Source organism: Pelecanus crispus, chromosome 3 (assembly GCF_030463565.1).
Source record: "Pelecanus crispus isolate bPelCri1 chromosome 3, bPelCri1.pri, whole genome shotgun sequence".
Lineage (NCBI taxonomy): Eukaryota > Metazoa > Chordata > Aves > Pelecaniformes > Pelecanidae > Pelecanus > Pelecanus crispus.
This window is the reverse complement of record NC_134645.1, coordinates 45,349,602-45,374,765: the sequence shown is the minus strand read 5'-3', so window position 1 is coordinate 45,374,765 and position 25,164 is coordinate 45,349,602. Positions and strand designations below refer to the sequence as shown.

Below are 25,164 nucleotides of genomic sequence, written 5' to 3'. Positions count from 1 at the left end.
AAATACATTTAGACTTTTATGGGGATAGGGTAAGGCGCTATCACCAGTTTTAGAAAAAAAGAACTTAGTGGGATACAGCTTGTGTTTGAGGGAAGAATCAGTTTTGTAGGAAGAGTTTCCCAAAGCTAAAGCTGGAAAATACGCTTACCTGTTTTCTGGGTAGGTGAAAACCAGCATCCTGAAGAACCATCACGACAGCAGGTAGTGTGGTTGTACATTTCTGAATGCTTTTTTTAAGCTTCACTTGGGGGGGGGGGGGGACACCAAAACCCACACCCAGAAAACCCAAAACAAACCCAGTATCTGGTAGGGGCGGCTTCTGCTATTAACAGGTGTGTGTTATCTCTATTAACACAGATGGAAATATCCCCTGAATGCACAGCCCTCCCATTTTTATATGGCACTCTGCCCCTCCAGTTGGCACACAGGCGTTAACAGGGAGAGGACAATGACTTGTGCTTCAAGATGACATTTTCTTTCTAAGCTATACTCTGCTTCTTGTGGGTGCGTACACACAGAAGTCAGCTTGTGGCCACAGCTGGTCTGACCAGACTCCACCTCGTTGGAGAGGATTCAGTAGTTCACATTCTGGGTTCACTTTTGTTTCTCCTCCAGCCTTGTTCATTTTCTCCAGACTGGAGATACGCGTGAGGTGCTGCGGTCGCGGTGGCGGGAAGCGGCTGTCGAGCAGGCCTGATGGAGGTGCGGGTTCAGCACGGAGGACCAGCTCCCGCCCCTGCCCCGGGTGGGCTGCCCTCCTCTTCCTCCTCCTCCTCCTCCTCCTCCACAGCCTGCCTGCCATCAGTGGAATCGAAAAAATTTCCCCCTCCTAAACTCAACAGGCTTTTGTCTGTCTGTTTAAAAATGCGAGGGCTCTTGTAGTGAATGCATCTATGCTGCTGTTACCCTCCCTGATGTTTACAAGAGTTGCTGGGGGGGGGCGGGAAACAGTGGTACCTTTACAAGTACCTTACAAGGACGTGATCCATTGCATCACTTAATAACAAGCTTTACATATCTTTACCCAGCTTAGATAGTCAGGCTCCCTTTACAACAAAGAGGCAATGTACCAAAGACTAGCTCTGAGAATATCCCTGTCCATAGCCTTCTTGTAGTAAGTAACTTCCGTGGCGTAGCAGTTAGACTACTCAGCAGAGATAAACCCCCCCAATTTTCAAGTCTCTCTTTGCACTTGCATTCACATCCCCCTTTGCCGAGAAAGTGGACTGGATATTCTGGGATGTAATTCGGCATCTTTCCTGCCTGAAGCTAGATTGCTTTGCATGGGATTATTTAATCATTGTATTAGAATCCAAATTGCCAACAGGGTGGATTAGTTTTGCAATCATCAGGTTAGAATTGAATTAAGAGAGGATGGGTTACCTTCTTCTGCTATAATGCTTGTAATTGAGCTCCAGGGGGGAAGTCAGACATGTCTGTAGAAATCCACCACAGTTCTCAGGCTGGCTTATGTATGTTTAGCATGCTGGCTTCTACGCAGGCCGTTTCCAGGCCACCCCTTTCTAACATCAGTTGCAGAGCTGACCTTGGAATGAAGCACCTCAGGTTCTTCTGTAAATTTAATAACTAGCTTCTGTGTTGTGTGACCATCAATACAATACCTGACTACTACATGCATATGTTCACTGCTGTCCTGCAATTTAACTAATTAGCTTCCTGTACATGGAGAGTATGCTTGATGTTTCTATTTAACATCTACCCTTAAGTGCTTTGAATAGGAAAAGACACATAAAGTTAAGTCGCAGGTAGGTGAAAAGGCAGCATGTGATGACAGATGAAATTTACAGCTGTATGATAATGCACACTGGAGGGAATAATTTCACCCATGAATATTCCAGAGTGGGTGCTAGTTTTCCAGGGCCCTACTTAGTTGTGTGTAAACCTGGGAAAAAATGTTTCTGCTACTTGCGCAGCTTTTAGCAAGATGATAGTTTTGCTATGACAATAGAAGTTACGGGAAGTGTTTTAACTATTATGCTGGAAAAAGAATACGTAACAAATGAAAGAGGACAGGCATAGGAATAGAGAGTATTTACATGTGTGGTAATAAACCTGTACTTAGTTCCTGTCACAAGATTCCTTCAACGGTTTGACATGCTTTTGAGTTACTAGGCTCTTTTTGGCCCTCCTAGTCACTTAAGAACTGAGAGCTTTGGGCCCACGAGAACAGCTCCAGCACCAGATGTCAAACTTACCTTTGTAACTTCTGCCTTGGTAGAATCCAAGAGAAAAATGACAAAGTGAGATCTTAGCCCAGCAGAGGGTTGTGGTGGATTTTTTTTTCCTCTCTGATTAAGCTCTCACTTCTTCGAATCTTTTTAAATCCCCTCTAAGTACTGAGGGAACAACTCAGTGAAAGTAATTGCTACCAAAGCGAAATTACAATAATCATGTATTTTGAGAAATAATTTCAGCAAGGCCTAAACACTAATTTCTCCATCATACTTTATCTACTTCAGTAAAACTTTTTACAAGCCTTTGTTGTTATTCATGCCATCTCTATTTCAGAATTTATAATGTACATTTATTTGAGTAGCATGAAATAAGCAAAGCAACACAAAGCACTGGAACAGGTGAACTGTGTGAATTTTTATTTCTTGTGCCTTTCAGCTTCACGCTCATTTATTGTGGTAATTCGTTTCATGAAGCATTAAATAGAAGAGTCTATAAATTCACCTAGACGTAACATAACTAGAGTTTATAGCAGATGAAAACTTTATTTCCAGCATTGCTGCTATAAAGTTTTATAATTTCAAGGATGTTACCTTATATTTAATATTTATTTGCATGTATTTCCTTGTTTTAAAAAACACCTACAGAATCTAACTGTACAAGACATCAGATTATCAACTCCCTGTAAACATTACACTTATGTTTATTTTTATCCTTGTGAATAAAGTTTCAACTCACAAATTCTGTCACTTACTGGTGTATTTACTTTAAATATCACCTGACTACTTCTTACTCTGTAATTAGAAGAATACTTTCTAAGAATGGAAAGACTCACAGTTCATGGTTCTCCCAAAGAAACAAAGCTTTATATTTGCACCTCTATGCCCACTACAAAAAGACCTTTGAACCTGCAGAGGCTATGTTAAGCAAAACCAAAATGTGTGTTACTTGTATAGAGTCAGAAGGAATCCATAAGAATGGTGAGAACTCAGAGGGGTTTTTACCAGAGGATGGTGGAGCATGTGCAAATCCAAAAATTCCATGCTTGGCTTTAAATAGTAGCATTTGGACTTTACATAACAGCCCAATACTAGAAGCTAGGAGAGCGCTGTAGAGAGCTACTGAGAGATGCTTAGCAGTGTTAAACATCTTACTTGTGCTTTAATCTACTATTCTCTTTCCAGTCCAATTGAATTCAATAAAGGACACTTCCTTTTGTTTTCCCAACCAATGACAGAAGACGGGTAAGTCAAGCCTGAACACTGTGTTTAACTTAAATTAGAAAAGACATAATGAAACAGGATTTGAAAGACAAGTTTGTGACTGTGGGATGATGGTAGAAGGGCTGAATCCAATGACAGGGCAAGTCCCCTTCTGCCTGAGGGCCTCTTGCATTTTCATGTCTGCTGCACACTCACCCTAATTTTTTTCAAAATGATGGTTAAAGAAAAACTGTGTACTACCTGCCAGGAGTAGTAATAAATCTCTTTTACTACACTGCAAACTATGAAAGCTGTGCTGTGAAGTGAACAGGGAACCTGCATCAAAATCAGATGTGTTAGATGAAATGCACGAGTGCAAACAGCAGCAGCAGCCCATTTTCGGTATACGGATAGTGCACCAAGAGTATTCTAGCCAGTGCTGGGAAGAAGAGCAGTGGGCCTTTCTACTAAAGGTGTCGTCCAACACCGGCCTTCCTGTTCCCAGCAGCAAAGGCCAGCAGGAGCTGCAATACGCCAGCTGACGGCTACAGCTGTGAAAAGGCCCTGCCTCTTGCTATCGCCGGGACAGCAGCAGAACCAGCTGCCCGCGGGTTTGCTGCCAGCTGCCCGGGCCGGGCGCCCCACAAAACGAGACCACAGCCCACGCTTTGCTACGGCTTTATTGGGGACGGGCCCGCGCCCGGGGACACCGGGCCAGGAGTAAGGCGCAAGCGGCATTTTGCATAGAAATAACCCCCTTCTCCTCGGGTCCGTGTCTGGACGGGCGGAGGTAGCGGGGGGAGGCCCCCAAAAGCGGCTGTCCCCGGCGGGCCGCTCGCTACCTGCCGGGGGCGGGCCGGTAATGCAGCTCCTGCTCCAGCTGCTCGGCCGTCAGAGTCCCGGCGATGGCGGCGCAGCCGGGGTTGAAGACGGAGTAGGCGCTCAGCTCGCCCCGCCGCCGCTCGGCGGGGCCGCGGGTGCCGGCGTACATCCAGTAGAGCAGGGAGATGACGAAGTAGGGCGGCCCCAGCTCCAGCTCGGCGAACAGCGCCAGCAGCACCGCCCACAGCAGCACCTTCAGCAGCAGCGGACGCGCCCACACCGGAACCGGAGCCGCCGCCGCCCCGCCGGGACGGGCCTAGGGAAGCAGCAGCGAGACGTGGCGTCAGGCACCGACCCGCCGCCACACGCCCCCGCCCCGCCCACCTCGGCGCTCACCTGGCCGCCGCCCGGGCCCGCCGCGGCGGCCCGCTGTCCCTCGGCGGCCTCGGGAGCCGCGGCCCTTCCCGGCGGCTCCGCGGGGCGCGGGGAGGGGCCGGCGCTCCCACGGGCGGCGCGGAAGCGGGCCAGCCGCCGCTCCACGGCGGCCGACATGGCCGCCCCGCGCCTGCGCAAAGGCGGAGCCATGGCCGCGCCGCGCCCGCGGCGGCTCGGGGAGGGGCGGGGCCGGGGAGCGCCGCGCCCGCGGCGGCTCGGGGAGGGGCGGGGCCGGGGAGCGCCCCGCCCCCGGGGCAGCGGGGGCCGGCCCGAGGGGGAGCGAGGGGCTCCCGGGCCGCCGGACCCAAACCGGGGGGGCTCGGCCGCTCGTAGGGAGCCACAGACAACCAGCTGCCCCCGGCCTGTCCTTCTGCGAAGTGGTAGCTGTGGCCGCCATTTAGCTCTGGAGAAAAGCTGAAAATCACCGAAGGCCTCCCTCTTTGTTTTGTCTTTTCAGATTTCAATCTGTCCTGGTTTCGGCTGGGGTAGACTTCATTTCTTCCTAGCAGCAGGCACAGTGCTGTGGTTTGGATTTAGTATGAGAAGAATGTTGATAACACACTGATGTTTCAGTTGTTGCTGAGTACTGCTTATGCCAGTCAAGGACTTTTCAGCTTCCCATGCTCTGCCAGGTGCACAAGAAACTGGGAGGGGGCACAGCCAGAATAGTTGATCCAAACTGACCGAAGGGCTATTCCATACCATATGACGTCATGCTCAGTATAGAAACTGTGGGGGGTTGGCCGGGGAGCAGCGATGGCTGCTTGGGAACTGTCTGGGTATCGGTTGGCGGGGTGGTGAGCAATCGCATTGTGCATCACTTGCTTTGTATGTTGTTATTATTATTATTATTATCATTGTTATATTGTTATTATTACTACTAGTACCATTTTAATTCAACTATTAAACTGTTCTTATCTCAACCCAGGAGTGTTTCTCACTCCTCCGATTCTCTCCCCCATCCCATCGGGGCAGGGGGAGCGAGCGAGCGGCTGCGTGGTGCTGAGTTGCTGGCTGGGGCTAAACCACGACAAAACGTTGATGGCTAATGTTGACACCAAAAAGAAAAGGAGAGGGAGAGAATAAAGCATAGGGTGACCAAAGCCTGGAGAGGGTGAATGAGATATTAGCAGCCGGGGTGGCGAGCAACGTTTGCGCGAGGCACTCGGGCAGCCATTTTAGACAAGCGGCCTGGGGAGGGGCGGCATGGAGGAGGAGGGCACCCGTGCTGGGCATGGCCAGCAGCCGCCCGGCTCGCTCGCCCTGCCCCAGGGGGCTGCCGCCCGCGGTGGGGTGAGAGGAGCCGGGGCTCTCCCTGTGCCCCCCGCTCCTGGCCACGGAGGAGCCCACGGTGGGCTTCCTGCCGCACAGGCCCACGGGCCGCGCTGGTGGCCCTCGACATGGATGTTGGCTAAAACCGGGTCGGGCCGTCCCACCCTCTCTTTAAACAAAAAAATAAACTTGGGAAAACCAGCTCTGTCACATCATCTTTCAGCTATTGGTACAGCCGAGGAATAGAATTTTATTTACAGGAGCCGGGTCTTTGCCTCGGGAGTAAAATATTTATCACTCTCCAGCAGTAATAGTGAGCAATGAGCCATCATTTCATCCTGCAGTGCTGTTTCCAGTTACTTACAGCTTTCTCAGAAGTGACCTTTAGGGCTGAATATCTCATGCATGTGTCAGCTCAGAAGTGAATATGAGAAGTCTAATAAAAATCAATTTGGGTGTTCTTAAGTTATCTTAATGTGGAAAAAATTGTGTTTTTTCCAGCTAAATAATTTTTCAAATGCCTATTTTATGCTTGGTTACAAAATAACTTTCTTTTAACCTTCCGACTTTGCAAAAAGTGCCACAATGAATGACATTTTTTTCTCTTTATTTGTGGAAATTTGATTTTGAAATAACAGTCCAAAATGTTTTAAGATAGCCTGCACAGGACATTATTTTATTTTGATTTTTTTTTTTCTTTTCTTCCTCTTGTACTACTGTTCATGAAAACAGCTCCTCCAAGAAGTGCTGGGTAATTATGCATCATTAGTCAAACTAATAGTTAGTTATACCTGAGCTTAATACCACCTTTGCAAGCCGCACCCAGTGATTCACATGCGATCAGATTTTTTATTGAAAATTTACTGGGTTTAGTATGTATTTGCTATTGTGCATCCAAATAGCTGGTTTATGGCTGTGTTGGGCTACCTGTGTTGCCATGTATTGTTAGAAAACTCATGAAAGAGTGCCATGAATCATGCCTTTGAAGCCTAAGTGCACTACAGTAACCTCATCTGTAGAGGAGTGTTACACTGCAGACAAATACCTAAACAAATTTGTATCCATAAAGTCTTAAATGACTTCAATATATCCTGTTTTTAAACAAACAGCTTCATTGAATAGACACTTAGTTTTGTTTGTTTGTTTTACAAACCGTCTGGACAATTTGTTCCCTACTCCTATGCTTACAAAGGTCCTGGGCAGTTCACCAAGCCCAATCTTTGGATCCTCAGGCAGTGGTTGGGAGGCCGGGGAGGGGGGCATGGAGAGGTTGAAGAACACTTCTCTGGGACTTTTGAGTCACTTCATGTCTTTCTCACTATGTTTGAGAAAACCAGATTGAATATAGTCTTTTTGTAGGTGTGAGACTATGAGCCAAGTCTTTCTCCCTTTTGCTGCAGCTAAGTAAGTGATTAAACAAAAATGTTGGGTGCTATCAAGCACCCTAATGCTTCATTCTTGATAACTGAAATTCTGGAGCTGCCCATCAACTTTTAGGAGGCAGCATTAAGATCACTTTAAGAACCTGTGATTTTTTTGACTTGGTATCATGCTAAATCATAATTGTCATGTCTATAATACAAAGAAGCCCACATGCATATTTCTCTCTGCCAAGAAGAAAACCTGTTGTTCTTTATATGTTTCCACTTTAGCAATTCTGAAACCTTTCCCTTTATCCCAGCTATCAACTTTTCATTATATTTTAACATTTATGATACAGAAGAATCTTTGCATTCTGCTCTCAGCCAGTTATCACCAGCTTAAGGGACTACTTTTTCGGTACTTGGGAACTTCCAAACCATTAGCAACCTTGGATATGGCACTCCATCAGCAAGAGAACTGGACGAGATGAAGTGGCTGCTGAAAGAATTAACAAAACAGTGAAACTGTCAAAGCCATGTGCAAAGTGCAGTTGATTTTTTTATTTTGAGGGGTGACTGCAGAGTTTTTCTTAATTAATTTTCAAGTGTCTCTGCTCTTTCGTGCTCCTTAAGGAAGCAGGATAACTGAAAACTCATTTGGGGAAATATTTTTACATGACAGAAGGCATTAGAACTATTTGTGGCAAAATACCAACCTAACTGAGTTAAGCTGAGCGTTTGTGGCAACATTCAGATCCTGTGGCACCCTTTGCATTTATCACATCAGCAGCCCATCACCATGTCTTGGCGTCAGCAACCTCTTTATTCAATATTCAGGGCCTTGCTCAGTGGTTTGGAGTGTTGTTACTTCCTACAGCTGCAGATATCTGTTCGTGCATGCCAGCTTTTTCAGATATATCAACAGTAATCAAGCCATATTAATTCTCTTGATGGATTAATTTAATTCATTGACAGGAGCTTTCTCCTTCATGAGATAAGCATCCACACACACACTGACTTGCTAAGTGCCATAAATGCAGACAGAAGGGCAACCCATTATTAATATAATGACCTAGCTTAATTAGTTCAATGGAGCTGAGGGAGCATTAGCTTTAGTTGTTGAGGTCTTGGAGAACATGTATAAAATAGATTGGAGTGCACAGATTCATACTTGTCTAATTCCATACAGAGCTTTCTACATATCCATTTACTAATCAGTTCTAAACTGCAGAGAAGAGCTGCTTCCTTTGTAAAAAATTATCATTAATTTTCATTTCTAAAATAGCAGCATCAAGGTACTTTGCCTTTAGCCATAAAGGAAATCTTTTTTCTGTCTTTTTATTGAACTAGTTGAGGTTCTGAATTGCAAATTTTCACGTCTGCGTGGCTTCAGAATGCATGCATTTGTAAATTCAGCAGTGCATGCTAAAAGGTGCTGAGATATTAGCACTTACGTTGCTGCTTTATATGCTGAAATGTTGTATATTTAAACACATTAAAACATGGGCAAAGCAGAATTATTAACGTTTCCATCACCACTCTGAAATGTTCCTTATCATTTTGTGGGAAACTTCCATTTGAGGAAAAGAACACAGTAAATATCCCTTACTAGTACAATGTCAGCTGTAAATGTCAGATATTTAGTGAAATCATTGTAACAGAAAAGGGAGATGATAAACTCTTCTATTACATTTAGAAGATAACACCCAATGAGCATTCTATCTGTGATTGTTTTGCCATATTCATAACTTTGATCTGATTAGAAAGTCAAAGTTTTGAAAACTGTTCTAAAACTTCAAAAGATCAGAATACCGCTTTTTGATATTTATCATATAGATAGGGTGGGAAAAAATGCAGCTGCCACCTGAAATTCACTATAACTTAAATGAAAGGAAGCCTGATTTGTCTCTCCTATCTGTCAACATTGTTATGTTGGGTTTAAACAGTCCACTCTTCTCAAAACTTTTTTTTTTTTAAAAAAAAAACTTTGTAAATTAACTATCAAAGCACTTTTGTGAGGTTGGAAATACATAAAGCTCTGTGGGCTTGGAGTGAATATTTTTTTATTCTGCGTTTGCATAGCATTTAACCACAACAGTCCATAAATAGGACTCCTAGATGCTGTAGCAGTCGAGCTAACTAGCACTATTTCCCCCATCTTACGGACAGGGAAAATGAAGTAAGGAGAATGTCAGAGAACATCTTGAAACCAATTCTAGATCTGAGTTCTGGTTCCACACTTACTTCCTTCAAATCCATTGGAGTTTAAAATATAGAAAATGCTATATGCCAGGAGGTGAATAAAGAGTGAGGAAGACAAAAGAGGAATACATTACCCCCTTACACACATACACACTCAGTCTCAGGAGCCTTTTGTTAAGAGTACACCATAAACTTTAGTGTTCACGTTGACTGCCAGTTTTATACAGCCACTTCCCCAAAAACGCAAAGGGTAGCAGAGCACTGGCAGGTTTAAGTTCTAGAGGAGCAGAATGCACAGAAAGGCTTTGCAACAACATTTCTCATGCCATCACATCTCTGCCCTGTATGAAAGGGCAAATCATAATCCAAAATCATTGAGCTGTCATCACACCTGGCAATGTGCCTTCCAGCCAGCTGGTTGAAGCCTCAGGCTCTTGGTGATAAATATAATTTCCCTAAAACCAATCCAAATGGGGGTGAGACTGCACCTGCACCTCTGAGATTAGTATACCAGGCACTAGGGCTTAGTGCTATTTCTTAGTTCCCACAAATTATTCAGCAGAACACAAGATGAAGGAGGGAGACATCATGGCAGTCCTACTCCTCCTTGGCTCTCAATGCATTTAGCTAAACCAAAATAGTTGCATATGTATATCTCCACATAATCCACAGGACAAATGTCCAAACTACTACTTCTGACAAATGGTCAGATTGTATGGAAATACTATCAGTTTAGTCTTTTAGCCAATTTCTCCTCCTTATCATCTCCTCTTAGCCCCAACACCTACACTGGATTTTGGAATGTTTATGATGATTGCCACCAGAACTGAAACTGCTCTAGTCAGATCACAGCTAACAGATGATGAAAGGTTAGGGCTAAGGCCTTGCCTAGTCTTTTCAAAGACCGGAATCAACTAGCCAATCCACCAATAGAATTTTAGCCTTTCAGCATGACCTAGTCAAAATGCTATTTAAACACATGACATACCAACTACTTCTTTCCAAACTGTGCTACAGAATAGTCCAAATAACTGATTGTCATTGCAACAGAAGCTTTGACCTCTAAGCTGTGTTGGGGTCCAGCAGTGAAAGTTAGTGGATGGCATACACAAATAAAAGACCAGTACACTGGTAATGAACTTCAATCCCTAAATTCATCTGCCAGTTAAGGAAGGGATTTTTATGGGCTTTTGACCCTGGGAAGAAGGCGGGATGTGCTGGCTTTGGCTGGGATAGCATTAATTTTCTTCATAGTAGCTAGTTCAGGGCTATGTCCTGGATTTGTGCTGAAAACAATGTTGATAGTACAGGGTTATTTTTGTTACTGCTGAGCAGTGCTTACACAGAGTCAAGGCCTTTACTGCTTCTCACACTGCCCCACCAGTGAGTAGGCGGGGGGTGCACAAGAAGTTGGGAGAAGACACAGCCGGCACAGCTGACCCCAGGTGACCAAAGGGATATTCCATACCATATGATGTCATGCTCAGCAGAAAAAACTGGGGGAAGAGGAAGGAAGGGAAGTAATGTTCAGAGTTATGGTGTTTTTCTTCCCATGTAACCATTACGCATGATAGAGCCCTGCTGTCCTGGAGATGGCAGAACACCTGCCTGCTGGTGGGAAGTAGTGAATGAATTCCTTGCTTTGCTTTGCTTGCATGTGTGGCTTTTGCTTTACTTATTAAACTGTCTTCATCTGAACCCATGAGTTTTTTCACTTTTGCTCTTCTGATTCTCCCCCTGTCCTACCTGGGGGCAGTGAGCGAGCGGCTGTGTGGTGCTTAGCTGCCAGCTGGGGTTAAACCATGGCACAGGAGCTGGGAGCAGAAATATCCTACCAATGCAATCAGTCAAGGCTGGTGTGTCATCAGAATCAGCTGTGAAAAACCTAGTGTACAGTGGGGAAATACTCCGGCTGTTGTACCATTCTACAAAATGTGGGCATCACCGTCAGTACAAAATTCCCCAGGTACTCATTCATTTTCTAATGGAAGTGGTGATTACTTTTTAATGCTCTGTGCTGAATCCAGAGCTGTCAGATATCTCAACCGTGTGCCAGAGCAACATACTACCCCTAGGGATAAGCAGTTTGAGAATCCCAAATTAAATTTATAGAAAATAGGACATGAGGACGCTCTGCCCAGTTAACATGACAGCATTTCTGTAGACACACAGGAGCACCCAAGAAAGCTTTCTGGACAAAGCCTGGCTTATCACCAGGGCAAAGATTTTGTACATAGCTGTCTTGGTTTGCAGCCATGCAATCTAAATTCTGTCCAAGCCCCTCACCCATGTTTAGGTGACTACACCTGCTCTATTAATCTAGCATCTCAAAACTGTCATTTTGGATCAAGTCAGAATCCAGAGTGTGATTGATCTGTGTGTAAGGGCCTAATTGAAGTTTCAGCCCCACTCTAGGTAATTACATGCTATTTTGGATCTTACCACCCAAAAGCTGATTTTTAATTCATTAAGAAAATACCAACAAATTTATCTTCATGATTGTAAAGAAAACACAGGAACACAAATGGATACAACCAGAGTAAAAGGTGCAATCATGGTACAGAGCTCTTAGGAATCTGAGTTCCTTGCTTTGTATGTTACATTTAATAGGGTATAATTCACAGACAGAGTATTTTTCATGCCAATATTTGTTCTAATAAATTGAATAAATATCTGGAAGCAAAGCCTATGTGAGGCAAAATGGGAAAAGAGAAGCAAGCTCTAAGTCTTAAATCCATAAAAGACTCACAGAAAGACAGTCTTTAGTAACTGTGGAAAGCTAGTAAAAGGCAACTTTGGCTATGAAGCAGATTAGTGACTCTTTGAATTAAAGATATTGTCAACCCTGAATTGCAAAAAAAATCTATTCATTACTCCAAAATCCAATATATAATGCAGAGGTCTATCTTCAACATCCTCAAAAATGGAAAAATCCTCAGTGTTCCACCAGTTACCACTTTCTCCTCAAGTTATTTCCATGGCTTGGGGCTGACTGTGAGCCCAGGAACAGCCCAGTTCTTTGCAGACCCATAGCAAGCACCACATCAAGCAGAGACTCAGCAGCAGTTCTCCTCTGGTTAGTGATCAAGACACAAAATCTTAGGTGTAAAGCCCAGCAAGGTGGGACTAGATGAATACATAGGCAGGAGGGAAGAACAAGGGAATGCGTATGAGAACAGTGGAGGCAAGAACAGAGACACTCCAGTGGGTCTGAGAGAAATGGAGGCATCAAGCATGAGAGAAATGGAGGCATCAAGCAGATGCTCAGCTTTCCAGCACTGATGAGACCCTGCGATGTGAAATCCTGATTCCACTGAAGTCAGTGGCAACTTTGCCAGGACTACACTGGGGCTGGGATTGCATGTCCTGATGGACCGAACTGAGCTCATACCTCGCTGTGTGCTTGATGAGACCTGTGGGCCTCACACAAAATTGCTTCACATTATTTCCCTTTAAAACAACACCACAACAAAAACTTGGGAACTTATTTTTTCACCATGACAGATCCAGACAATTTGTTCTATTTATTATACTGTAAGTATTCCTCACAAACTTTGTACTTTATGCATTCTTATGTGCTACTTATTTAGGACAAGTAAAGTTCAAAACTGGGTCTGTCTGGTGCTAGGGCAGTAAGAGAATGAGGAGTGCTCAGCCTGCCTCTAGTGGGTTTAGAAACCATAGGCTATATTTTGGCATTTGGGGGCTTATTTTGAAGGGCACTCAGCATTGCACCCCCAGCAGCAAGTTCAGCATATAACCTCACGCCTGGGCTATCTGTTCACTTCAGTCAAACTGGACCAGAGTTTTTAAGTACTTTGCTTGACTGGGGCCTCATAGGCCACACTTTGAGCAATCAAGCATCAAAAGGAAGGGGGAAAAAGCCCAAATCCAAAGAAACTGTGCTTCATATGTGCTGGTTAAGTAGAGATTTCAGATGGCAGAAAAGACTGAGGACTGTTTCTAGGTCATTTGTTTATCTCACAGGGCAGCAAAGGATGCAAAATGTTCTTCTGTCAGTTCTTCCAAAGGATGACTAAGTGGCTTTCGTACGCAGCACATTGCGAACATTCAGCAATATTATCCTATCATTTCTATTTCACCAGTTCAGTAAGGACAACAATCTGTAGCAGATAAGGTATGAATTCATAATGGAAAAATATTTACAGATTAAAGGTCTGTCATTTATGTTTCTAGAGAAAAGAGAAATTTAACCAAATAGCAGCAAAATTCTCTACATTTTAGTTTTGTAAAATCAAAGTGCTTGTTGCAGAGCCTTCACATTTAGAAGTTGAGTTCTGGCCTTAAATACATACCAGTGTATATGTTCTTCTTCCATCAGTGGTCTCTAACTCCCTTCTGGATAACTTCCACTGAGTTTCAGAATTTGTTTTTTCAAGATTCTTGAGAGTAACAACACAAGGGGTAAGACAGCCACAGATTCAGTTATGACTCCATGAACCGAAGGAGAAATGATAGCACCCTCTGCTGTCATTTTAGATTATTACCTTAAAGATTGCTGTATTAATCTCTGTAGTTTTATCTGCCTGGAAAAAAGCTGCCAGAATATTTGGTTCATAACTTTTAATTCATGTTAGAAAGACTGTGACTTCCTTGTGATTTATTTCTATTTTATTGTTTTGTAAATGACTGTAATATTCCACAATCCAAATTAGTTTATCTTCTGGGATCTAAATAGAACTGAAATTTTAAATCTATGCCATCTGCTTATGTGAGATAAGATTCACCTTTCAAAATATACCTTCTCTTTCAATAAGTGTGGTTTTTATCACGTACACACTGAATTTCAACATACATTTTCTAAAACCCACTCTCTGATTGATGAGCCCAACAGCTAGACAGCTTTAATCTTCACTTCTGTAATTCATACAGCTAATATTGGAAAGACGCACAATATGAGTTTAGACTATATCTCCCTTTTCCCTGCTGCAGAGACAGCCAGTTCTGACACTGATCTCCCAAAGACATATTTGTGGAGTGACTACAGAGGCCTGAAGGGATTTATTTACAGGATTAGGGACTAAAGTACAATTTACATTATGTTATTTGAATACACACTCCCTCTTTCTCTAATTCCTGTTTCCCTTCTGGGATGCACATATGTTTGTGGTTCTGGGGTAAATAAGTTATAAAATACAAGTAAAATTGCATATACAGAGACTCTTTAATTATGCATTTATGGACGTGAACTTTTTTGCTGATTGGATAGATCTCAGTTTGTTTTTAATTCATTCACATGCATGAACAGAGTGAAATATATTAGATTTATATTACTGTGGTCTCCAGACCGTGGGATACAGAAATGGGAGCTCTGGACTAATACCAAGAAAATCCTTTTCTTTAGAAACTTTACGTGATGTATTGAGCCAAAAATGGATCAAGTCTTCCTGTATATTTAATGCCTGTTTCATTAAATGGCTTTCAGAGTTCAATTTCAGGTTTTCCAACTATTGCTTTTTCTTTCCAGAGGAAATCTGGTATTCTGTCCACTTTTTTTTTTTTTTTTAATAATGTTCCATATCAACATTTTAAATTGAAGTGCTAGGAAAAAATTCTTCTGTGTTCATTAAAAGAAGCTGTTCTGCTGGTAGAAGTTTTAAAACATTGGGTATCACTACTCATTCACATTCTTCAACAAAAGTGATTTTAAGTTAGAGAAGTGCATGAAATAACAGAATTGTTGCTAAGCAAGAACAAACACATAATTATCCCAGCAGTGCTTTTGCTGCGTGTTGTTGTTGCCCAGATTTGTTAGCATTCAGTAAAACAACAAAACCAATGGGAATCAACAGGACAGACGGACCTGACCGGGTTCTCAGTGGGCATCAGCTGGTGCATAGAAATCACTATAGCTGCATATACATACATTGGCAAGTATCTGGCCTGATATTCCTTATGGAAGATACAGGCCTAATGCTAAGACTCATATGGTTGGCTCAGTTCAGTGTCTATGTTTATCTCTGGGGGGAAAAAAAATCCTCAGAGACTGAACAAAAGGGCATCAGCTCTACAGTTTTATTTTCTATGCATCATTACCTGCAGGCTATGCAGCCAAAAGAACTTGTACCCTATCTCCAGACCGATCACAATTTGGGCCTGTCTTTAGTTGCCATATTACCACCTCAGCCTCACTTCACAAGTGAGCTGATGCTCTCTCCTGTTGTTCTATGTTTTCGTGTTCCCCAGTCTTGGCTGACTGCAGAAAAATGCAATCCATGTTTGCAGGTCACAGCCTCAGTCCTCCCGTCCCCTCCTCAACACTTAGCAGGGCCATAAGGCTTCCAAGTCCACTTCCATCTAACAATGCTTAGGTGCTTCATTATAACTGCTTCTTTTAATGCTTTATTGCACTTAGAGTTTTGGTGTATATATCCAGTTTAAGACAAAAATATTCTCTCCATTTGATAGGTGGTAATCTCTTTAGGCCAAGGGCCACATTTCACAGCATATAAATCAAGGTTCTTGATGTGACATGCACTTCTTTGGCCTTCAGACAAGTTGCTACACTGTTTTGCTATTGCTGACTGACATCCCCTGAAATGTGGCCCTCATGTCGTGGTCTAGGACATTAAGCAAAGGTTCCTCTGATCTCTTGATGAAACCCAGTGCAGGGTCAGAAGACAACCGTGGTCTTTCCTTCAATATAAACAATATTGGGGACCTTCTGGGATCTCAGGCAGTTTTACAGCATGCATCACCCCAAAGCAGCCAAGTGCAAGCAAGCATCAGGCACCTAGGAGCACCAGATGAAGGAGCTGTGGCATCATGGCATGCAGATCTCAGGTAAGAGCACGACATAGCACAGCCTTGGCCGTCCTGCACTGCACCATGGACTGCTAGTAAGAGCAGCAGGGACAGGGCCCAGGAACAGCAAAGCCAAATTTTACAGCAAAGAAATTCAGCGGAAATTTCTGTACACAGTTCTCCACATTCTTTCTCTGTTACTGCCACTGACCTCTGTACAAAAGTCTGTTTTATCACACCTGCTTGTGTCCACTAGGTGGTAGCAAAAAAGCGTTATTGGGAGAGGAAGGGCTCCTCTCTCCACCCGGGTGAATGCACCCACCTCCACCAGCGCACCCAGCTGTCTGCAGGGCAGACCTGGAGTCAAGCTCCTGATGGTGGTGGGTAGGTGGAGGGGAAACCCTGAGGAGCTTCAGTTGTACAGATCCTGGACTAGGAACTTGCTAAGGAGTAAATGCTTCTCAAACTTCAGGAAGATGCAAAGAAGGCAAGTTGCAGCCAAATGCTTTGCTTTTTCAGAACTACAAAATAGGGAGAAGGGAATGCTTAGAATCTTTCTCATTGAAAGCATCCCCAAAACCTGCAGAGGAATGCTCTGGTGCCATGTTCCTCCAGCGATGCTGTCGCACACACAAGTTGTCAAATGCGTGGAGGTTTCCACGCTCAGCTCATTTCTTCAGGGTATTCTGCATATGGTAAGGCCATCCCTAGGGAAATCGCTAGAGGCCAAATAGGGGAGCAAGGTAAAGGCAGTTCGTGGTGTTCTGATGGCATTATTACTTCATTTAAAAATACCTACAGTTAATAAATTAACTGAACTATCTGTTGGGATGAAGATTCAGGCACAAGCTTAAAGGCACAGATGTTGATCATCTTCTGCACCACATCTGTAACACTGCTAGAGCACTAGAGCTTAGTAAAAAAATATGCAACTTCTGATCTTGTAGAAGTTTTCCTTTTCCATACAGCGACAAACTCAATATTTTTTAAGTGGAAGTTGAGATTATTTTTGGTGAAAAGAGAGCAAAAGAATTGCCTCAAAATAATTAGGGCATTTACATGGGAAAAGAAAGAAAATAAACTAAGAAAGGTCTCTCATTTAAATCCCAGCCCTGCTTGATTCAGTGCAAGCACTTGATTTCAATGGGCAGCTTTACCCATTGTGACCTCTACATTAGTGCTACTGGGTCACCTCATGGGACACAGTGTTGCAGTCTGTCTCTACCCAGCCTCTGCTTATTTGCAGGTCTCTCTCAGCATGTTAATCGGAATTACTACACTACACAAAACATCTTCTGCTGAAATATTCTTGCAATATATTTGGATTACAAAAAAAGGCTCTTTTATTTGGAAAATTGCTCCAGGAACTCCTGACCATCTCTGTTCAATGGAGCAGGAAGGCCGTGATTTCAGAGTGAAAAAAACAAAGCTCAGCAAACTGCCTGACCTCCTCTTGTGCACATGCAACTTCCCAGCTACTGCTGAAGCCTGGTAGAAAGGGTGACAGGACAACTGTTGTTTGGTACCAACCAAGTAGCACTGGGAAGGATGCAATTTTTTTCTCTTCTCCAGCTCCTCAGCGTTTAAGCTATGGCAGCTCAGCCTTCTTGAGAGAAGTCTGCACCAGACTGCAATTTGGTTGCATTCTTATTGTTCTACAAGAGCAAAGCAGAGCAAGGAAAAAAAACCAAACAGAACACAACCAGTAACTCTTTATTAAAAGTGAATTGTTTCAAGAGCAAAAATTCAGAAAATGTCCCAAGTCACACAGGATGAACTATATTAGATTTTCATTCCTGCATTCCTGCAGGTTTGATTCACAGGCAAGATAATCAATAATCCACATCTTTCCTGATCTTAGCAAAAGCCTAGAGGTAGTACTTTCACAGGGATAAACTGTTCAGCAGTTTCTTCAGTATATTAATCAAGCAAGCCTTTCTTGAATGTCAGGAAGTCCTGTACTTCTGCTATTTATCTTTTTTTTTTTTTTTAAGGCAACATTAAAAACACAACAAAAAAATCCCTGGTTTATTTGATCATTACTTAAATTCATATCCTTTTCATAAGACAAGTTTGCCTCAGAACTCAATCCCTGTGGCACCTCCATTTTCTCATATAAATTGTTATTTGTCACAGTTCCTGGATTTAAGTTATAACCCAGTCTTGCACCGTTTTTAGATTTTACCCTAAATAGAATGCTTTAAATCAAGGTGAATACATTTCTGTTACTACGGTGGACTTCGCAAAGGCTTTTCCTGATGTCAAATCTTCTCTAGCCTCTTGACAGATACCATTGCGTTTGTAGATGAAAGTTTTCCCACTAACAGGATATGTAGCCTTTCACCTCTAAGATGCTGTTTTGAATCCTGCCTTTCTCAGTTGCCAAACAAGTGTCAAAGAGCAGCAATTTAGATTACAAGAGTTGAAGGATCTTGATCTAATTTCCAGGGCAAAGATGTTCACAAAGCATAGAAGGAGTCCACTTGGCGCCTTTCTTTTGAGACTGGCCTTGCTAACCAAAGAGTTTATAATCAGAAACTGAAGTTAGACCAGCCTCAATTACGAAATAAAGTGGACATTTTTGGTAAGTCATGCAATGAAGTAGCTTACAGATTTAGCAGACTTTAGATATGGTCAGGGAGAGGGTGTCCAGTGACCAGAAGCACGTACTGCATGGGTCATGCTCATGGAAGATTTAATACCTTTGCTTTACCTCCTGCCAGCAAGAAGGGGCTGGTGACTGCAGCAGCCCCTTCTCACTCAATAATTGTTTGCCTCTGTGCTGATGCCTAGCAGTGCTTTCTCCAAATCAGGGTTGGCATACAAGCAGAAGAAAAGGTACCCTTTTTGCATGCCTGAACCATACCTATCCTGTGGTTAAATAGAGTATTCTGTTACCATGTTCTTCACGGATGATGGACCAGTAGTAATAAACTCTCTTGCCCTGTGCAGTTTCATTAACCTTGTTCAATTTGCGACTGTGAGCTTTGCAACCTCGTGTCACCTCATTTTCCCCCATCAGATGCACAAGTTAGTCATGCACAGCTTTATTTATAAATGTAACATAACCTTGCTTTTCTGAACCCCAGAGCTTTTGAGTAAGCACAGAGCCTAGACAAATGGGGGTGCTGACCCTGAGTGTAAAATGCAACATTTTCTGAGCACACTGTGCTGCCTGAGTAAGAGCAAGCAAACATCCTAAAGAAAGGGGAGACCATAAGGAAATCAAGCAGGAGGACTTCAGTTAAAGTTAAATCCAAAGGCTTTGCACATACACATGAAAAATAAATAAAACGAAACCCCAAACCCTTACACACTGTGCATGGAGGCAGGGAAGAGAGAGCTGCTCTTTGGGTCTGCCCCATACTGTGCTGTGGCAATACAGATACTACAGTTGGCTCTTGCCAGTCCTCCTGTCACCGCTTGCCATCTTTGCCTTTTGGGGGAACTAAAGGAGGATGCCAGCTGCCCTGGGACTGCTATGCTGAGCCATTATACTATTCTGTCAGCTGCAGTGGGCAGACTTAGTTTTCAGGAGTTTTCAATTTTTTGCTTTACAAGAAGGTCTTTTTGGTTCTGGCAGATTTTTCCCTTTTATTCTGGGTGAATGCTGAGGTGAAGAAACTGTTCTGTTTCCCAGAACTATCTAGCACATTCATGAACAACTTCCCTTGGCTTAAGCAGTCTCTCACAGACCTTTTGTTCCTGACATAATTATAAAAGTCTTACTTTGTCTTCACAGTCTTCAACCCTTTTTTGTCACATCTTTTGTTGCCTTCCTGACATTTCTGGTTTTGTTGACCTTTTTTATTATTTTCCTATTTCTTTGGCTTTGTGATGTTGTGTTGATCCTGCTGATTTATGTTTTTTACTGTGTCTTTATCTATTCCACACCCCAGTGTTGAGATAACTGGCCATTTTTTGCTCGCCGAGTACTTCTGACTTGGTAATAAATATCTTGAAGTCCCTATTAGTTACTTAACTTTCCCACTCCAAGCCTACGCTGTTCTGTACTGTGCTCAGTGAAGTCCATAGCCCTTCCTCAAAAGGTCAATGAAAGTCATGTTTGTGCATATCAGGACAGAATTTGGCAACAAAAGCTTAAGTTTTTCCATGTTTTACTTTGCGGAAGCTTAAAAATAGAAATATAAAAAGAAATTAAGATCTTTCCCAATCCACATTTCTCACTAGATCAAGGATGTTTATTACTTTAGTGATGTGTGTTTTCACTTGTATCCACTATCCCAAAAGCTCCACATAGGTGTTTCTCAGGGGAGTAGGACACGTGAAGTCAGTGAGTGTTTTCCTGGGACTATCAGGGCCCTGACTTTGAGCATTCACCTACCTGCAAACCTGAGCTTGTTTGCTTTTCAAATGTTTGGAAGGTAAATGGAACAATATGCATTTGGGTAGATACCTGCATGTAAACATTCAGTAATTTTACCATATAAAAGAATTGGATCAAGAACTTTGGTCCCTTGTTCTGGATTCTAGCAACACTTTACTGTGGGACACTGGAAACACTGCAAATACAGAAGATTGCTACACCAACATGAAGGACTTTAAGATCTTGAATTGGAAGATTCTATAAAAAGGCAACAGAAGATTAATTAGTACCATGCTATCCTACATGATTTATCTATTTAAAATTGCTAGTATTGAAATGTGAAACGTAATTGAAACAAATAAATATGAACGCTGGCCTAAGGAAATAGTCACAGCAATGTCTGTAGGTACAGCCTACATAGGAACTGTCTAGTCCTCCAACAAGAGGAATGCATTGTTTTTCAAGAAGAATTTATACTTGCTGGGGCTTACACATACACTGACATTTCTTCCTATCTAGTTTTTAGTAAATGTTTCTAACAGACCACCCAACTGAAGAAGAATACAGATTCATGTAAAACAATGCACAATGCTTGTTTCTGGTTGTAAGATGCATATAGTATTTTAAAAGAATCATCATATTTTAATAGGTTTTGCAAGGCCATGATAATACTCTCTCACATTATTGGATAGAAAATTAGTAGGCCATGTTTGCAATTACTGGATTTCAGATGGTGCTTAATAATTTCTGCAGAATTCATTTTATAGACTCATTAAAACACACTCAGACTTTGTTAATAAAAAACATTTAATCTGAAAACAGAAGTGTAGTGGGGTTTGATGTAGTGTTGCACCTGCAGTAGTGGCAAACAATATGGGAATGTACAGAAACCTAGATGAAGTTATTCTTATCTCCCAATACCACGGTTTATATTTAGCAACAAGAAATCGTGATCGAGGCCATTGTTATAATTCTGAACTGTGCTCTGCTTGTTTGAACATGTGTTCAAAGCCCAAGTTTACCTAAAAGAAGCAATCAGCCCAAGATCAAACATTTCCCTTGCCGGGAATGGGAAGCACTGAGAACTTTGGACTCCCTGAGTTTGAGTTGCTGCTGCGTTGCTTATTGTGCCACCTCTATGACGTGGGAGTAGGAGAGAAGGTGAGGATGGCAGGAAGGTTTCACAGATGGCTTCTGCTGGTCTGAGCAAGTGGAAGGGGCAGAGTGGAGAGGCAAGGAAGTGGGTCTGGGTGTCTCTTGTTCCTAAGTCCTGCTTCAAGGTGTCGAAGTGAGAAGGGTGGATGAGTAGGGACAAGAATTGCCCATCGGAAATCACAGTCCCTCCTGAGTCAGAGGTCCCTGCAGTCTTGACCATCCTCCTGACCTGTCCTGCTTCTGGCCCACACACTCCAAGTCCCCAGTACTTTCCCTGTTCTGACCCATAAGTCATATCACTCACCTCCCTGCACTGCAGTCACCCACTGAGAGCTCAAATGACCTAACTGTGTTCACTCTACAACTCATTCCTTTGTCCTCATCACCCCATTTCCTTCCAGCTTTCCTCCAATCCCAAATCCCTTCTCACCACTCTTGTTTCAAATATCCCACTTCCTCTTTTCTCAAATGTCCCATAAGTTAACCACAGTGCCCTCAGCCTCTCCCATTCAAGAGCATCTCCTCATTAAACCCTCTCCTGTGTCAAATTCTTAGTCCTGACTCTGCAACCCACCCTGGAGCCCCTTACCACCCTCTTCTCACTCCTCCCCTCACCCCCAATCCTCTGCCCTGCTCCCAAATTCTTTTCCAGCTCACCCCCACCCCATACACACACTCTCCCTTATCTGCAACTCTTTTCCCACCTTTGCCCTTGCCTTAGATCACCAAACCCACTGTGGCTTTTTAGTTCTTCGTGCTCAGCTTCGGTGATGTGCCCATCTGCCATACTATTCCCCTGTAGCTGGGTGGTCAGCTAAAGCCTCCCCCTTTCTTGGTTGTCCTTGCAGGATAAAAGGAAGGAATCAGAGCTTCTCCTTTATCCAGGATTTCAAAAGCTCAGTCTGTGCTTACCAGATGTTGACAAGAACAAAATAGTTTTCAAAAGGAAATAGTGAGGTGAGGAAGAGGGTTTAGGGTAGTCATATTTATCACGAAAAGTCTCTGCAGTCCAGGTATCTGTCCCTAATTCATTGTAGGAGTGGAGAGTGGAGAAGGGAATTTGCCTAGAAGAAGAAGTAGGGCAGATAACATTGTCTGGGTCAGTATTCCCCTAAGCAAATCCCTGGAAAGGTAGAAGGCATCAAAGCAGGACATCTCCCATCTCCCTCAAGTCTGCTTTACACTTGTGTTCTTCAAGGCATCTGGAGAAGCACAGCCCAAGCTGTCCTACATGCATCACATTTGAGCTCCATCTCTGGACAGAAGGAAACGGGGCCCTAGACCCCCAAGTCTTTGGGAACAGAATGAAACGAGCCATTGGGGACCTAACTGAACCAACAGGGGAAATTTCTGGTTTGGATTTTGAGAAGCTTGCAACACAGGCCATAAAAATTTCCCCAGAGCTATGTATGAACAACTGCACTGCAGCAGCCCAGTGTTAGTTGTAGGACATTATGATGGGAACAGAGTTCGTTCATGTATATTGTTGCAAAATGGTACTGAGCAATATCTGTGAGTATATCTTTGAACATTTTTCCACCACTGAAAGTGACTAATCCTGTGCCGGTTTAGCCAAACTTTCTCAGAATACCAGGCAATGCTGAGGAGCAAGGCAGTCTGACCATTGCATGAACTACATACAGTGTAGCTGTTAGCAAGGACAGTTGGTGTGGGGGAGAGAGGGAAGAAAAAAACAGTCTCACTTCTGCTTGAGCAGAATTTCTTGACAAAGTGAAATTGTCAAGAATTCCTTAGAGAATAAAAGGGCTCTTCACCATGACTGAAGAAGAGTCATTTCTACTGACAACAGGCATCCAGATTCTGGAGGAGACACAAAACAGCCAAATGATCAATATATTGTAAAAAGCACTACTTCAACAAACTTACGTAGTTACAGCAGATGGCTAGGACATACTGAAACACTCCAGATTCTTTCTCATAGATGTCACGTGCATAGACACTACCCTCCTCATTATTGTACATGTGATTTGTAAATTCTTCTGCTGGCATTACTGAAATATTGGTTTTAAAACAACAAACAAAATTTCCTTCACACACCAAAGAAAACAGGAATTTCAACATTTGAAGCCTTCCTTAGTGTGGTGCTACATCCCACCCCACCCCCACCCCACCCCATTTTTCTGTTCTGTTTTTCCCCTTCACTTCGGCTGCTTTACAATCTCAGGAATTCCAGGCTGCAGCTTTTGTGTACCGAGTTGGTCAGTTAAGCGCCCCTTAATTGTACCAGAAACTCCTACATGGCTGAAGCAGAGAGCGGCCCTGTTCTTATCAACATTCATATTATGGCTAACGAGGGGAACGAGAACAAACAGCTACCCCGGACAGCCTTGAAACAGAGTGGTATCATCACTGCTGGAATTCCAATAACAAGCCGACCCGAATTGTGGCTCGGATGGACTGCCGTGGGCTGCACCAGCATCTCCCTCTGATCGAAATGTCTCTCAGAGTCAGCGAAACTAGCAGATTCCAAAAGTCTGCTGCCACCAGAACTCCATTGCCGGAGATCGACAATGGAGCCTGGGCTGCTGATATTCTTCACTCCTCGAGGCTCTACTCTCGCCCATTGAGAAATGCCAAGGCATTAGATGTTGAGTATTTCACTAAACTCGAGGGGAATTTTTAACAGGTATACTATTTTCATATATGCATTCATATTTGTGAGTGTGCATGCGTGAATCAATTTAACTAGTCTGTAGATGTATGATTTAATTTTAAAGGGAGTTTTATACTGCTGTATTATTCTTATAGCATTACTCTCATAAACCGTTGACCAAGTCTGAGACTAAGAGTGGGCCCAGCCACACCTAGGCTCCTCTCTGAGGAGTTTAGAAAGCAAGGGGGTCCATTCTAAACCTCGTGACTCAATGGGAGGGTCCCCCTTATTCCATATATACACAATCCTTTTATGAATCATTCTAACTCAGCGTGATTTAATTTTCTTTTATGCCCTTCCATGTAGTAATAGAGTGAACCTTGCCATCTTCGAATCTGTAACTAAGTCACTGTTTTGATCAATTTTGTCTAATCACTTTATTAATCATTGATGATTGAGTGCTATTAAAAATATTATAATCAAATTCTGCAATTTGCTACAAGTAAATTCTAACTGTTACTAAATCAAACTGTGTAAAGTCACTCATTCATAGCGAATTGACATAATCAGCAGGATTCACAAACCTGCATTCGTGACACCTAGAGATGGCAGGGTTCCTTTGGTTTGTGTGTTACTCCACAGAGTTGCCTGTTATGCCCACGTGAGGGAGGGACTACTCCTCTGGTTTTTTCCACTTATTTCCCAATGAGGAGCTCTTTGTCCGCAGACTCCGGTGACAAGTCTCCTTGTTTTCTGGCTGTCCTCATCATTCATTTCTGAATCTGCTAGGTAGGACAGTTTTGTATGGGGTGGGGG

The 25,164-nt window shown here is 43.2% G+C and overlaps 1 protein-coding gene across 1 annotated transcript; it reads right to left on the bottom strand.

Annotated features, from left to right (window-relative positions):
• Nucleotides 1–4,233: 4,233 nt before the first annotated feature.
• On the bottom strand, nt 4,234–4,769 carry SAYSD1 (SAYSVFN motif domain containing 1). The gene is made up of 2 exons (XM_075708451.1): nt 4,614–4,769; nt 4,234–4,533 (listed from the first exon to the last, which is right to left on the bottom strand). The coding sequence occupies exons 1-2, from the start codon at nt 4,767–4,769 to the stop codon at nt 4,234–4,236; spliced, it is 456 nt and encodes a 151-aa protein (XP_075564566.1).
• Nucleotides 4,770–25,164: the final 20,395 nt, after the last annotated feature.

What these genes read in the sequence shown, in the direction of transcription:
- SAYSD1 (XM_075708451.1), bottom strand. Translation starts at nt 4,769, where the DNA reads ATGTCGGCCGCCGTGGAGCGGCGGCTGGCCCGCTTCCGCGCCGCCCGT. An exon ending in CGGGCCCGGGCGGCGGCCAG is followed by an intron (nt 4,534 to 4,613) that starts GTGAGCGCCGAG and finishes CTGCTTCCCTAG; the next exon opens with GCCCGTCCCGGCGGGGCGGC.